This window comes from Toxorhynchites rutilus, chromosome 1 (genome assembly GCF_029784135.1).
Source record: "Toxorhynchites rutilus septentrionalis strain SRP chromosome 1, ASM2978413v1, whole genome shotgun sequence".
Taxonomy (NCBI): Eukaryota; Metazoa; Arthropoda; class Insecta; order Diptera; family Culicidae; genus Toxorhynchites; species Toxorhynchites rutilus.
This window is the reverse complement of record NC_073744.1, coordinates 123,063,003-123,078,808: the sequence shown is the minus strand read 5'-3', so window position 1 is coordinate 123,078,808 and position 15,806 is coordinate 123,063,003. Positions and strand designations below refer to the sequence as shown.

The following is a 15,806-nucleotide window of genomic DNA, read 5'->3' as shown; positions in this document are numbered from 1 at the left end:
GAGCATAAACAAAAACCCTATCGTAAAACGAACTACGAATAACACGATCCGCAAACAAGTATCGTGCGGGAGAGATGTATTTATTTAGGCCCGGCCTCGACCTACCTTATCATAAAACTGACTCACACGATCCTCAATAAGGATCGTGCGATGAAGATGTTTATGTTTATTCAGGATTATCCCGACCCTATCTATTTATGACTAACACGATCCTCAATAAGGATCGTGCGATAAAAAAGATGTGTTCATTTCGGTTCGATCTGACCCTATCATAAACTTGGGTAAACAAAACCCGTCTGTTATTATGGGATCGCTGCACCTGTATTTCACAAATCAAAAATGTAATTTAAATGGTTAAATTGTAATGAACGAAGTTTTTTTTAACCATTTGTGTTTGTAGATGTGTATGAAAGAATGAACTGTCATCTTCGTCTCAATGATAATGAAGGATTTTTTTGTATGTTTATAGAAATGAAAAGAGGAAAAAAAAAGAAAATAGAAAGTAGTCTACATAAGTTTGAGCACGCGCGCGATAATGCAGCCATGAAAAATCTGAATTGTGATAGCGATTGGAACATAGTAGAGTTTGTTCTTATTGTGGAATTGAATATGTTAGTTACGTTAAAAAGAAGCACTGCTATGATTGGGGTTCGTTTAAGATCGAGGGAACGACTGTTGTCAAGTAAAGAAGGCTCAATAGCGATTTCTGGAGGATCAAGCAGACAACCAGAAGTCAGAATCAAGTCAGAATGAAGGAATAGTTTTCAACCTGAAATTCATCCAACGGATCAAGTGTTCGATTAATCTGAAGAGTGAATTTCGGTGAATAGTCTGACAATTTTGGCAGTCAGGTTACAGGGAACTCATAAGATGCTATGGGATAGCTTGACGGGACAACAAGCGTTTCTTCTTGAGATTTGACTGAACTGAAAGGTTTGCTGTGACTTGTTCCAAACATGTCCGAAGAAACTTTTGAATAGACGAAGCTAAGTGAAATACCGATATCACAAAGAGGTGATTTCATATGTGCAAATTAAATCAGTTCGTTTTTATTTGTAAAGCTGGTTATGTATTAATTAATTATCAACTAGATAATCGACCAACTGAAACCTATGTAGGGGAATGAGGCGGGACCTTCATTATTACTATTATTAAATATTCATGCATAGGGGAGTTTATTTCGGGAGTATTTTCGTGAAAAATATTACCTTTTTTTGCGTTTGTCCGCACTTTTTCCAGTTCAACCTTTAGTCAGCCTTTCGAGAAACGATTTATAGTGTTTTCAATCACGTAAAATGAACTAGAATTCCCGCTCAGGCAGAGAGATTTTATCCGATCTGCACTGTAGTGCACAAGTATTCTTGAGCTTGCCACTAAGAGTATATTCAAAGCGTGTTGGCAGTAATGAACAAAAGACGGCGAGGTACCAATAGGAACATTATTACCATTGGAAAAGAAGGATGGGTTATAACGTGATGTTTTCTTTTGTTACGAAATTTGTTGAGATCGAAAGCATTCATTGACGAATAATTAACCTTTCTGTGATTATCTGAGGAGATAAGATTGTTTAAGATAACTTGTTGAAATTGTAATAGCGTAAATTTATGTAATGTAAATAAAACATGGAAGAAGTTAATTTACCCTAAACATTTAGAAACCCTTTGTAACCCTTTAAGCACAATATTGACACTGGAAGAAAGTTTGGTACAACATATAGAATTTTAATTTCCCGCAGCTCTATTCTACCACCGAGTTGAATATCTATAAGATAAATTTCAAAATCTGAAGTTAAAATTGTATCAAACTTCGGCAAAAATAATAACCACCGAAACAAAAAGTTATATACATTGCTTTGCAGTTTTCCGTTAAAATACAATGAGTTCAGCTTTAAGTTCATCTCTGTTCATTTATTCCTCTTATGTACTGCAATAGTAATATTTGCGCAAACTTGTTTACATTTTCCCGAACAGAAACTAAACATTGCTTGGTTTGATTTTTTTCTGCTTGCTCGGTACTATTCATCACCAGATTTTATGAACGATAGTCTCTTTCTCTCTCGATGAAAAAAAATTAAAAAAATTGAGTTCTCGCCACGAAATGTTGTCCGCTTATGGAAGAAAAATCCATCAGCCGTATCAGGCTGAGATTGGCACCTAGTATCGAACATTGAAAGCAGGGTTTTCAAAATGCCTCAAACGCACATTCTTCCTACGTTGGAACTAAAGCATTTTAGGTTCGCACATTGAAGTTTTCCAATATCTACCTTTTATAATATCTAGCTACTTTACATTTTTCTTATCTTTCGCTCTTTCACTATTCCAGAACATTTACATTTTTCATTACCGTTTAATATTTCCTATATCTCATTCGAGTGATATTGCGTTTAACCAGAAGCGAACTATCGTTGACTGCTATCTCTCTGATTGACTCTTTCACATATATATTTTTTTCTCTAATCTTTTCCACCATTATTTTCCTTAAGCGCAACTTCTTCACTCTTCTCGTTTTTATCTTTAAGAAAAATCATTATCTTTAAGAAAAATCATTATCTCACGCATCTCTTATGTAATGAAATAACTTTCTGCTCAGTATTTACGATGTATGAATAAGAAGTTTATCAGTCTTAAAAATTTTGTTCCTTTTGGCCCTTCAGAAAAACGCTTTTCACATTAATAAGAAGAATCGCTCGGCAGTGGAAAAATAAAACAAGACAAGAAGACGGTGCTAGGATTGCTCACCATTGACATTGCGTTGTCCTGTTTTTTCTCTATCAACTATCATCCCAAAAACCAAATCGAACCAACAACAGCAAACAAACAAACAATACAAACAACCGACTGGAACTGAAGTTTCACGTTCTGTGTGTGTCTGTCATTTTCTCCTGTTACACTTCCAGAGCTGAAGACCTATCGTATCGCGCAGATATTCGAGAAAGTGAACTCGCTGGACGAACGCAAACGCTGCCTTCTGTGCGGGAAAATTGTTTGCAACGTGCGCAATCACTATTATGTGCACTTCCCTGGCAAATACGCGTGCAGTCTGTGCACGGCGGTCTACACGCGCAGTGACACCCTGCTAATGCATTGTCGCTCCAAACATCCGGAACTTAACGTGTGAAGGTGGTAGTGGGAGCAACGGAACAGACGACGTTAAAACGAAACCAAACAACGAACGAAGAACAAAATTTTGTGCCATACTGGTTGCTAATCCTTCCGGCCCAGCTTCTTTGCCCACACCCAAAATAAAATTCACCTCAGATCTGAACCAAAGAAACACAGTTCTCAAATCTCTCACAGGAAAAAAAACATCGTTTTCACATCCTCCACACATTTGCTGACGTAGCAGCAGCCAATTTCACTCACTACTATCCTTCCGTTTTTGGTTCATTTCTCAGTCATTTTTTGTTGTTTTGGTTTTCTCTTTCGGAAATTTCTTGTGCACACATTTTTCAACTATGAGAATTCTAGTTTTCATTGCCTACCAATAAAGGTTTATTTCTTAATCCATGCCGATTTTAAGCTTCAGTTATTCTGTCATAGCCCGACCGGTCACAGAGTACTCAACGGAAAAAAAATCGGTAGAAAGGGAATGCAATCAATTAATCGGAAAGCCACGGTGAAAGCGCCATCTGTCTCTTATTAATGTGAAGTAGCGTTCTTCTAGAAATAAAAAAGGAAATATTTACTTACAACAAAACATTCTCACAGAGAAACTAAAACATCACTTCGAAATGGTCCCCATTGGATACGTATCGATCGGTAGCCTAACTGAAAGAAAGATGACGCTAGACCACAGTTGCCTGTACAGTAAGTAAAGACACCAACCAGTTACCGTCGCCCTTCGCCCGTTTGGAGCCAAAGTGATGCGCCAGCGTTCATTACTTTTGACGTTTTTTTTAAATTCACGCAACCACGATCACTCAACTCGTTAGAATTTCTTAAGTTTTACTTCATCTTACCTGAGTCCCATTCGGAGGAGGCGCCAAAAAATCCGTAGCATTGAACCCTATCGAACAACTTCCGTGTAACGCTGAAGAACAAAGTTTTTGCTAATCTTTGACTATATATCTTTCTCTCTTTATGCTCTTCCTTCAACTAGTTCTCGCTCTTTCCTATCTTTTCATTTGTTTTTTTTCTCTCTAATGAAACAAATTTTAGTTTGGCTTTTCTCTAGTTTTATCGCTCTCCTTCATTAAATTCACATAAAAATTGCCAAAAACTCACATTTTTTCCCCACATAGCAACGCAAAGTATATCGGAAAAAAACGCTGGGCTTTTCATTTATACCGATAATCGCGTCCCCATTCTTTCCCTCTTGAATTTCCTCCTCGAACCTCTGAAAGGCGTTACTCATAGTGAACATCATAGCATCACTCACCCGTTTTATGTTTTAATCACCAATCGACCACATTTCTGTTTTTCTATTGTTTTCTTTATGTGTTGTGTAGAAATATAAAAAAAAATGTATACATCTGATTCATTTCAAAACCATCAGTGATCGGAAAATCAAAACTAGTTATAATTGAAATGGCGTGGCACGTATTAGCAACCAATCCTTCGGAACTCACCTCGAACACCCAGGGCCCCACATTTTCGCGCACCTCACTACACACCCCACGAGGATCCTCCTCCAACAATGCAAAACTGAAACGTGGCGGCGCACGCGATTGATTGTATCCTCTTTCTCGCTGTCTGTCTTTGGCTTTATCCGTTCAACCGGGTTTGTGTCCGTGTCTGTGTTGTGGCACCACTTGAACCGGTGACGGAAGCCGACGCACGTATCCGATCATTCACATCCGTGCTCATCATATGTTTAATTTAATTAAGTGCGTATTGTTTCATCATTTTTCAATACAACCCGAAAATTGCACATCGTTAACATCAAAAAAAATCCGGATGCGAAAGGTGGCAACGAAACCTGGTTTTTTTCGAGCCCAAAAAATACCCGCAATCACAGATAAATAAATCCGCCAAACAATTAGGCCCACTAGAACTTGTTTCGGCGCGCATTTGTGAGTGTATTCGAGAGCGTAAATTACCGAACATTTTAATCAAAACTTATCACACTTTGAAACGCGCGATAATCTAAGTGAGGGGCGACACAATCCTACTGTGATCAAAAACGAATTAATCAGCGCGGTGAAGCTGATGATAATCGCCGAAACAAGTTCGCGATCCTTGTTATTCATTTTGTTTTTTCATATTATTTTTTTCGTTAATTTTGGCTGTCTATTCTTCTGTTCCATTCCATTATTCAAACAAATCTACATTATCCGAATCTCTTTCCCATCCCGAACCACCATTCTGCTCCCCTATCTGAATTATCTATTGCATACACATAAACACATTCTCACACACACACTCAAAAACATTAAAATAAGTGACGGGGGGCCTTCAAGTGTTTCTTTGCCCATTTGGTGTGTTTTTGTTCCTCTGTTGGTTGCAGGGCCGGGGGGAGGACAGTATGAGCACCATTTGTCACGTCACACCACCGGCACCGGCATTCTCTCGTCGAGTCTCGTGCCATCACCGGACGGACCGTGTGGAGAAGGAGGCGGGTTGGGCACAGGCGGCGGCGGTGGCGATCTCCAGCATCATCCCCACTACCCGTTACACCACCAGATGTCGTACCATAACATGTTTACCCCCTCGAGGGAACCGGGGACGGCCTGGCGCTGCCGGTCCTGTGGCAAGGAGGTTACCAACCGATGGCATCACTTCCATTCGCACACCCCCCAGCGCTCCGTTTGTCCCTACTGTCCGGCGTCCTACAGTCGGATCGATACGCTGCGTTCCCATCTGCGGATAAAACACGCCGATCGGCTCAATGCGCCCAAATTCGGCGCACCGACAAACTGCAAAATGCCAATGTAAGGGGGCTGCTGGAAGTCTGGATAACTACAGGGAACAAGGCGTCACTCTACGCTGCGCATCACCGCGAGGATTCGCCGAGAATGGACCACACATGCAAACACACTCACACACTGTCACACTGTCACACACGTCGTAGTAGTCGTCATCTGCGGGCCCCTCGAGAGCACTGTTTATTTGTTGATACATGTTTGACGTAATCTGCGCGCATCTAAAGTGCGCATCGTTTCGGTGTCAAACTACCTACACAAGAAGAAGCCTAGCTTAGCGATGCCATAAGAAATTATCGTTTTCAAGTCAAGTTCCTAATTAAGGCTTTTAGTTCATAACCCTAACCGACTATCTTTAGAAACACACTGTGCTGTTAAGATCTAAACCGGAAACACCGGTTGATCTCGTTGGTAATTGTTTGTTGTGTTACCAAATACCCAAAAGAGCTGTGAGTGCGGTAAGTTATATCTCCAACGATCGGAATGAGCAATTAAGCATACATACATTTGTGACATTTGTGAGGGATATTTCCCGGCAGTCCGTACATTTATATATCTCTGTCCCTTCTTCACTGCAGCTTTGTGTAACGTAAATAAAAAAAAACCTTGTACTCGTTTTCCAATGTGAAATGTGATAATCGAGAACGAAACAATGACTTTAAAAATGGAGTCGATTCCAATTATTAATGTGCATTTTGAAAACAAAACGCAAACCATAGGACAAATTCACGAGAGCGACAGAGAGAAAGAGCTTTTTCGATATAATAATGCATTAAACGGCCTTGGTTATGGGATCAAATAAGGAATAAACATTGATGATGCGAGCAAGTACTTTTTACCGCCCCAAAAGTACAAAGTACAATTGAAGCAATATGAATGCAAATGAGTGGACTTTCGATTGACTTGAATTATTGAATTATGAAAATCACCAACCATTGAATCCTGCGAGATATAGAACTCAAAGTATTTGTATGTTCTCAAATTTCGTTGATAAGGTATTGACGAATTTACGTTAGAATTGCAACCAAATGGCGCAGCGAGTAAAATGATGATGTTTTGTTTTTTTTGGTATGAAACTGGTTTGATTTGTTTTGAAAAATCAGAAGTTTTCTGCAAATTTCCCGGATTCAAGTATTTTTTCGATGCTGAAAAGGTTAGAAATTCATCATTTTACATTGTTTCATTCATAACATATGACAAATGGTAGGTACAAGTGTTAAAATTTACATTTTTTCACTAGTCAAATAATGGGTGGCATTTGCTGCGCTTCAAATATTGTAGATCCTTCTCGTATCCGCCGAAAGGAAGCCTCTACATAATCAATGATATCCTATTGACGATCTAACGCAAAACGTAAACAATTGGTGAGACATCTGGATTTTGTTTTTGAACTAAGAAAATGATGCTAATGTAACCTAAAACTCAAAAACAAATCAAGTATATTTTACTTCCGGGCTTTCCAAGGAGGTTCTCACATGCAGGAATCGTGCATTTTTCTACTTGTGTTTGATTGTGCTCTCGAATTTCCTTCTTTAATTCAACCATTGTCAACATTTTTATAGTTTTCACTACTGAAAGAGGTGAATAAATAACATGTTATATAAAATTGCGCAGAATAAAATTTCTAACAAACTCATCGCAATCAAATAATCTTTTATGATTATAACATTGTAATTTATGGAAAGAACTACAAACCTTCCATAAGCTCACATGGCAAAATTTAAAACCATCATCACTTTCACCGCAGCGCCGCCTAGGTGTAGATTTGTACGTTAGATCACCAATATTCACTACTAAACATATTCATATATATACTATATTCACTATCAAACATAAACATTTCGTTAGATTATCTATGACTTTGGTCCAATCGGGTGTTGAGACCATTGTAAATAGACAAAAATATAATTTTCTAACCATTTACTGATGACATTTAATGGCTAAAATGATTTCAAATAAAAAATAATGAAAGTAATCACGACGAAATTGTCCTTTCAAGTGCGCAGGATAAACAAACATAATCACTTTTGTAGTTCTGAGCTCTAATGTAGGTGTCGCATGAGCTGATTCAGCCTTGCGTACAATGTTATGTACATTACGAGGAATGGCTTGTTATAAGTATTGTGACTTTAATTTTTTTCAACTAAGTAAACGATGAATAGGGTGTTTTGCGCTAAAAATACTGCAAATCCTTCTCGTATCGACCCCTACATAATCAATGATATCAGCCAGTTTGATATGATATCGATTTCATCGCAATTATCCATAGTATCAATAACCGATATGCATTATCAAACTTAAAATTTTCGAAGAATATCTATGACTTTGGTCAAATCGCGTGTTGAAACAATCGTAAATATACAAAACTCCAACTTTCTTACCATATACTGACGACATTCAATGGCTGATGAATCTGAATCTAAATTGAAATAAAATGAATAATCACCACCGAATCTTGCTTTTCAGTGCGTAAAATAAACAAACACCCTCACTTTTGTGGTTCTGAGCTCTAATGTAGGTGTCGCATGAGCTGATTCAGCCTTGCGTAAATTCGTCAATTCTGTACCCAAATTTTGAATGGTATTTATATCACCTTATGAGCCTCATTCCCGTATACACTTCACAGTGGAAACAAAATGAACGACACGCCATTGAACTACGTTTTACGAGTTAATGAAGCGTCTAAGATAATAATGGGTTTTCCGGCAGAATGAACACCTTTGAAATATAATTTTGAATGGAAATTAACTTCTCCGTATCAAATTAGTCGTATTTATTCAGAAAGTTAACAGGCTAAACATAAATGCCCTATTACTTCAAGATAAAACTAATATACTAATACTATGTGAATGGAAAGCTTTGTTGTTTTCACGTGGTAAATCTCTTACAAAAATTGTATCTGAAGATAATTTTGTAATAATGATTGTAATGATAAATTTTAGTAGAAAACTAATTTTGTATCCAGTATTTCCATTCCGTGTACACCGTGATATATAGTCGAGAATAAAACCCTATATCTCATACCTTGCACTCTAACTCTATAGTGATGGCTTCAAGTCTCACATTTTGCCCTTAAGCGATTACCGTGATTCTAGTTTGAAAATTGTAACCTAATTCATCATCCTGAACACTGCACCGTTCCAACTCGGACTTCGAAGCCAGAGATCCCAGATGCAGAGACATGTCTCCGTTTTGGAGACTTTTGACTCACGTCGTGAAGAATTTCAAAAATATTTGAAAATGATTACAGACTCCTCAAAATTGTACGAAAAATGAATAAAAGATAGAATTTAAGTATTTTAATTAGTTATCGGTTATGAGTTTTCCATGCCGGCGATTTTTCTTTTGGGGTCCGTTTATGAAAACAAAATATGAGTCTTATTCCCGTTTCCACTTCACGGCGAAAACGAAATGAAGTGTATTCGCGATGACAACGATACGGTGTCAACATCCGGATACAAAATTAGTTTTCCACTAGAGCTTATCGTTATAATATTAAATTACTTTTAGATACAATTTTTGTAAGAGATTATTTTACCACATTTGCCACAAATTGAGCACTAATTTGATACGGAAGAGTTAATTTTCATTCATAATTTCTATTTGAAAGATGTGCATTCTGCCTGAAAATCCATTATCTTTGACGCTTCACTAACTTGTAAAACATATTTCAATGGCGTGCCGTTCATTTCGTTTTCACCGTGAAGTGTGTACGGGAATAAGGCTCTATGTATCATTCATATAGAAGCTCTCTGCTTTGAAGTTCCGATTCTTTACCTTATTTACCATTCTCAACCACATTTTCCACAGTCACAATTTATCATTCTTGGATTTATTTTTCAGGAGTGCACTACTAAACATGACTTAATTGTTTAGAATTGGACGATGTTTCAATAAGTTTCAGAGCATCTCGAGTTGAATTCGAATTGAAATGAAAATTTTCAATAGAAGGAATATTTAAAAAAAAATCTGACTCAATTTTGGCTGTCATTCTTTTTCAAATCATTTTTTGTTTCAAAACAAAGCACTTTTGACTCTTCACACTCAGGCAAATAGTTAATAAATATGACCGATTCTGGGCTAAATTCCTATTACAAAATCGTCATCAATTTCTACCGCACTAACCATTCGTACATTCTAAAAGAAAATTATGATTCGTTAGTCCAGTGTTGGTGATTCATTGACATCGGGCAGTTTTGCATGTTGTACAAAATGATTATTTGGAAGTTAGTTCGTCGAAATTCTGTTTCTGATAGTTCAAGCATTGTTTAAAATGTGTCAAATGTGGAAAGACTTACAGTCGAGCAACACTTAGAAACAATTGAATTTCTTTATCAATATTCGCGTTCTGTGAAAAATGTGTTTCACAAACTTAGACCAGACAAAAATGGTGGAGTGATGAGCAGCCACAGGTTGTACAATATTGCCACTGCATAAAAAAACGCACTGTTAAGAGCGGTTCGTGGTCCAGCACAATCATTGGTCACCGCCACGTTACTGTCAATGGAGTCCGCTATCGATCTACGATTATGGACTTTTTTCCCCAGCATTGGATCTAGCCAATATAAGGCTTGCCACAAAGCACGCAAGCAATGAATCAAATGATAAGCATGTTGGGTTAGTAATGAGTTGGACCTGAAAATTGGCCGCCTAGAATGTGTAAGTTGACACTTCTCGGCTACTTCTCGTGGGGTTACGTGAAGAATCTCATCTATGCTCATAAACCAGTAACAGATGAGGCAAACGACTTTGTGAGATAACATTACACGAGCCGTTGATGAGATACCTTGATAAAGTGGTGCACAATAGGACCTTCAGTATGGCCCACCTCCAGCGTATTCGCACTTGGAGATATCTTCAAATGAGCTACAGTTTTTCTTCTGGCTACGATTCGAAGGATTCAAATATTCATATTTGGTATATGTATTCGACGAAAAAGCAGAAAAATAATATATCTCAAAAACGAGAAAAATATCCCTTCCTGAATTTCTCATCTCAAAAACCATAAAAGATATATTTTTGAGTTTACGCCAAAAGGTATTCATTTGAAATGTAGTTCAGTTCATAGAAAGTTCACTCAAATACTTTTCATCTTCTGGTATAATATCGAAAATCGGTTCTGCGACTCCAAAATTACAAATCAAAATCGAAGCGGTTTTTTTGTGTAGGGGAAGGGTGGTAGAGACGGACACCTTAAGTAAACGTTGATTTTTTTCGTGAATTTCACAAAAAAAATATAGCTATCTCACCACAAATTGACAGTCTGGGTCTCTTTATAATAAAATTTGTCTTTGAGGCAGAAATTTTGCAAAATGAATGTGTCCGGCATTTAAAAAAAAATAAGATTGAGTCGGAAAAGACGGACACTTGACGGGAAAGACAGACACCCGGGGTGGGAAAGATGGACACTAAATGCAAATTCAAGTTTATGTACTCAATAAGTTTTGGAGGTCTTTGATTAGGCCTTAAAAATGATCGAACAGACAGGCTGGACTAAAATCACCTAGAAGGGCTTGTATGTTTTCTCATTTTTCCATGTCTAAAATAGCTTCCGGCATTCGGAATGACAAATTCGGATTACGTTTAAAAAACTCGCTTTGTTCATTCGTCCATGATATCTGGTGGCACTTGCAAACGTAGTTAGTGGGCATCTATTAAAAAAAGGAGGAGGTATTCAAATTAGTTTCAAACAAAATTCCTTTCCCTTCGGTGGAGTGTCCTTCTTACCCGACTTGATTAGTATTTTATTTTCATCAATATTTCTGGAGAAAAAATGAGAAAACTTCACCGCTGATTCGATAAACTGGAAGAGAAGTGATGGCAAAACACTCACGTAACGAAAAATACTCCAAAAAATTACTCGATTACAATGAGAACCTTATTTCCTGTAGACGAAAACTCCCATCGAGCTGCTCTTTGTGGATCACTTTTTTGTTTTTTTTATAATTTTAACAGAATGCCAGTTAGGTGTACACAGTAAGTGTCAAAGGTATTGATACACTGTATTGCAAGTTTGTACATCATTGAAATTTAAAATAAAAATGTAATTTATCAATTATACAGGGGTGTCCGTCTTTCCCGACGTTCCCCTATATACTTTCTCATGGAATTGCTGATATATATATATATGATATGCAATAGATGAAAATGAAGGAAAAATTCGCCGATTTGTTAAATTCAAAAATTAATAGTCTCTATTTCAACATAGAGTCTCCACCCGTTAAAATATTGTTCACATTTGTGTTGCATCCGCATCCGTAAAGACCTGCAATGTCACGTACAGATGTGTTTAAAATAAATCATCGGCGCTGTGTGAATGAACTGCGCAATGGTGAGACTAGTTTTTCCGATGATGTTCAGATATTACAACAATTGAAATTACTAAAATGTAATCTAGTAAAATGTACCAATGTGAAATAATTGGCATCCGAAATTCGGTTCACGAGATCTTTGTTATACAGGGTCTTTCAAATTAAACGCTCACGCAACAAATTTTAATAACTTCTACAAAAGTGAACCGATTTTTATTTTTAAAAAACCAAAATAAAGCTTATTTTAGGACATTTTCGATGTGACCACCCCTTTTTTCGATAACGCGTTTTAAACGGTGAAAAAAATTCTTCATGCACTCTAACATTACGACTTCGATGCTGTTGAAAATCCGAGTTATTTCTTCTTTAAGTTCCTCCAAATTTTGTGGCTTATTAACATAGCAACGGTCCTTCACGTACCCCCAGAGGAAGTAATCGACGACGAGAAATGTTGAAATTCTTGCCATAAGAGGACAAAGTTTCATTAAGGCTTCGGTTGCTCGAGTAATACGATTGCACTAAGAATACACGTTCTTGTAAATTGTACATCTTCACACTAAAAACCATCCGATCAGACTAAACGAGTAGCCGAATATTACCATCGCGAAGTGGGGAATGCAGTGTTATCGAAAAACGGTGCGAAAAAAATTTGTATAAGGAGCTATTCATTTTTTTTTGCGTGAGCGTTTAATCTGATAGACCCTGTATATACTAAGAGTTGGTCGGTGTTAAGTCAAATCGGACCATGTGGCATTTTTATAGTTTCGAGAAAAAACTAAATTGAAGTTCAGTGCTCTGCAATTTTCGAAGCATTCAATTTTTTCGTTCAGTATTGTTCCCAGAAATGTTAGCTACTCTCAAACAATACTGTGACGTATGATAATTTAAAAAAACATCAAGTCTCATGCCCAAAACGTACAGCTATTGGACCTCCCACACGAACACGGTCCACTCTGACTGAACCAATAAAGCACTTTTTAAGACTTGGTTCACTATGACTGAACAATTTCGATATATTTTTCAATCAATCAGCAGTTGTGAGACAAAATGTGCCATTCTGTTATTAAAATTAGAGCGGGAAGTGGTGTATGGTTGGAACTGCATAAACATCTGGTTGCGTTCAGCATAATAGTCTTTGCCATCTACCACAGGCATGAATATGATTGCACGGATTACATGCTAAAGCATATACTTCCCATTTTCAATCATTTTAGGCAGTATTTCTCAATAGAAACGTCAAATTCGAATTCATTGTCATCGCTTCAGTCTAGAGCGCACTCTGGAATGGTAGGGGAGGACGGGGTAAGACGGCCACCCGAAGCATATAGTACAATTGAACACAATGCATACAAAATTGAGGCATTGCATTATGTCAGCATCGATCTTTATGATGTTTTCCGCAATCACGTTGACTTCCAAAAGTTTTTCTTTTTATTTCATAAAGTTATATGATAAATTGAAAAAGGTATTAAAAAGGTGCTACTAAAATCATGACGGGTCAAGTTACCCACCACTAAGGGTGAGATGGCCACATGAAGTGACTCGTGAATCTAGGCATTTCGAGGATGATTGTTTCCGGCTAAATTGTGCTACATGTCAAGGTCGTTGTATTTTAGATCAAGCGTGACAAGAGTGGGAGGTGTTATTTATAGGTTATAGATAACTATAACGTGCTCAACCCTTGCGAAATTTTCACAATTAAAATTTATTATATTTGGTATCTGAAAAAAAAAAACATCAAATTTATCATGAATGCGCCTTGAGTTATTCAACCAACATGATGTTCTCATTCAATTCGTCAATTAGGCGCGTTCAAAGGTGCATTTATGGCAAATCTCATCTCTTACAAGAGTGGCCACCTTGCCCACGCTATGAGTCAAGTAAAAGTGTCTCAATAATTCTATGAGATTCTTTAAAAACATACTGTTTTCTATACAAACACACTCACACGGCCCGTGTGTTTATTATTGTAACATTGGTTTCACAGGACATGTCCATATTCACCACTAAAACCCTAAATTTCTTGCAAACAAAATAACAAATCGGTGCTCATCGCCATCTGAAAAGTTTATTTTTATTGTTTATCATGACGTTTCACCTTTGCACACGAAAAAATCGGTATACATGATTGAGTGTAATGTAATACACCAAACTAATGTGCTATAATTGTCCAATAGTTGAGAAGAAGCCATCTAGAGAGTGGCCATCTTACCCCGGGTGGACGTCTTACCCCGTCCTCCCCTACGGATTGGATCATTGTGCCAATTGCAATTACGAATATTTCATTCTGGTGTAATAGTGTTTATACTACCAAGTGTGCCATGTATGGCAATGGGATTGTTGACTAAAATTGACAATTTTTTATATCATTTGTTTATTTATTTATTTATGCTCATTAGCATTTTAGCTATAACAGAGTCGGAATCAACCGCGTACAAATTACATGTTTATGGTATCTGTAAACTGTAAATTACACAGTAGCCATTTAGGCGTAAGAATATTCCTTGTGTTTTTCCATTATTCAGTTCGATCGGACATCGGAGACAGTTGATATGGTCATTGTTGTGTTATCAATAGCACAACATGTTTCTTGGAGGGCAGAGCAGTTTCAAACAGGGCTTGTGTGAATAAAGAGAGGCCAAAATATCGACCGTGTATCGATCTGCTGATGGTTGTTGCGTGGACGAAGTTATTCTATAACAACACAAAGATGGCCAATCTCATTTCCAAAGCGAAGCATCGTTGACTCTCTACATTCAGAGAATTGATTAGTAAATGTGACCAATTTTGTTGTAAATATTTTTTTTTTATTATCTGTATTATAGTGACTTTCAACTCATTTGGCTGGTTCGTCACTTTTACTTCCATTTTTTGGAAGAATGTCGGGAGTGAGAATTGTTGTTACCACTACGCCAGATCGCCTCCACTTGTTGTAAATATGATTTTCATTTATTATATCAATTTCCAGATAATTTCCTAAAGCATAGATAGTTTGTAATGTGGCACTTTCGAATTATTCAACATTATTTCAATCAAAACTCTTTCTAAGGATGAAACAAATATTTGATTAAAATATTGGAACAAATTCAAATCATCATCCACTTTATCGTTGATACCGTTCATGAGCCGACACACACCATCTTCAGACAAGATCTTGGCCAGCTGGTTCCACCTATTCTTCATCTGACCAATGTCGCTGGTGACTGCTCGGAAACGGATTAGTCGCACAGTACAGCGGTCGGCATTTAGTTTTTCGCCCGATCATAAGCCTCGATGTTGGGATCAGCTTCGATTTTCCGAATGAACTTTCACCGCATGTGACGATCAAGAGTTCCATTTTGACGCATGGTTTGCACGGTCGTGAGATTTTCCTTGTACTTTTGATTCCTCTCGCTGCAGAACTTTTAGGATAATCCAGTTGTCTGAACAACTCCCGAGTTGACGCTGATGGATTTTGGATGTTTTTTTTATTTTCTCCTCATGCACATGATTCATGTCTCAGAACGACATTAGTTTTCAATAGACCGAGCAAAACTATTCATAAACGAAAAATGCTCTCAAAAGATTGCATATCCAACCACTGGGAGCACCGCTTTCGCCAATATGAAGTCCCCCATTTCTCAATGGTTGAAGCT

At 37.4% G+C, this 15,806-nt stretch overlaps 1 protein-coding gene across 3 annotated transcripts in view; it reads left to right on the top strand.

Annotated features, from left to right (window-relative positions):
* Positions 1-12,267, top strand: part of LOC129761847 (sex determination protein fruitless) — a 717,406-nt gene extending 705,139 nt beyond the window's left edge. For 2 of the 3 annotated variants that reach the window (XM_055759649.1, XM_055759651.1), the window contains one exon: positions 5,446-12,267. In XM_055759649.1, the coding sequence (XP_055615624.1) occupies positions 5,446-5,873 (428 nt within the window). In that variant the 3' untranslated portion in view covers positions 5,874-12,267. The other variant, XM_055759652.1, reaches the window with a different exon arrangement.
* The last annotated feature ends 3,539 nt before the right edge of the window (positions 12,268-15,806 follow it).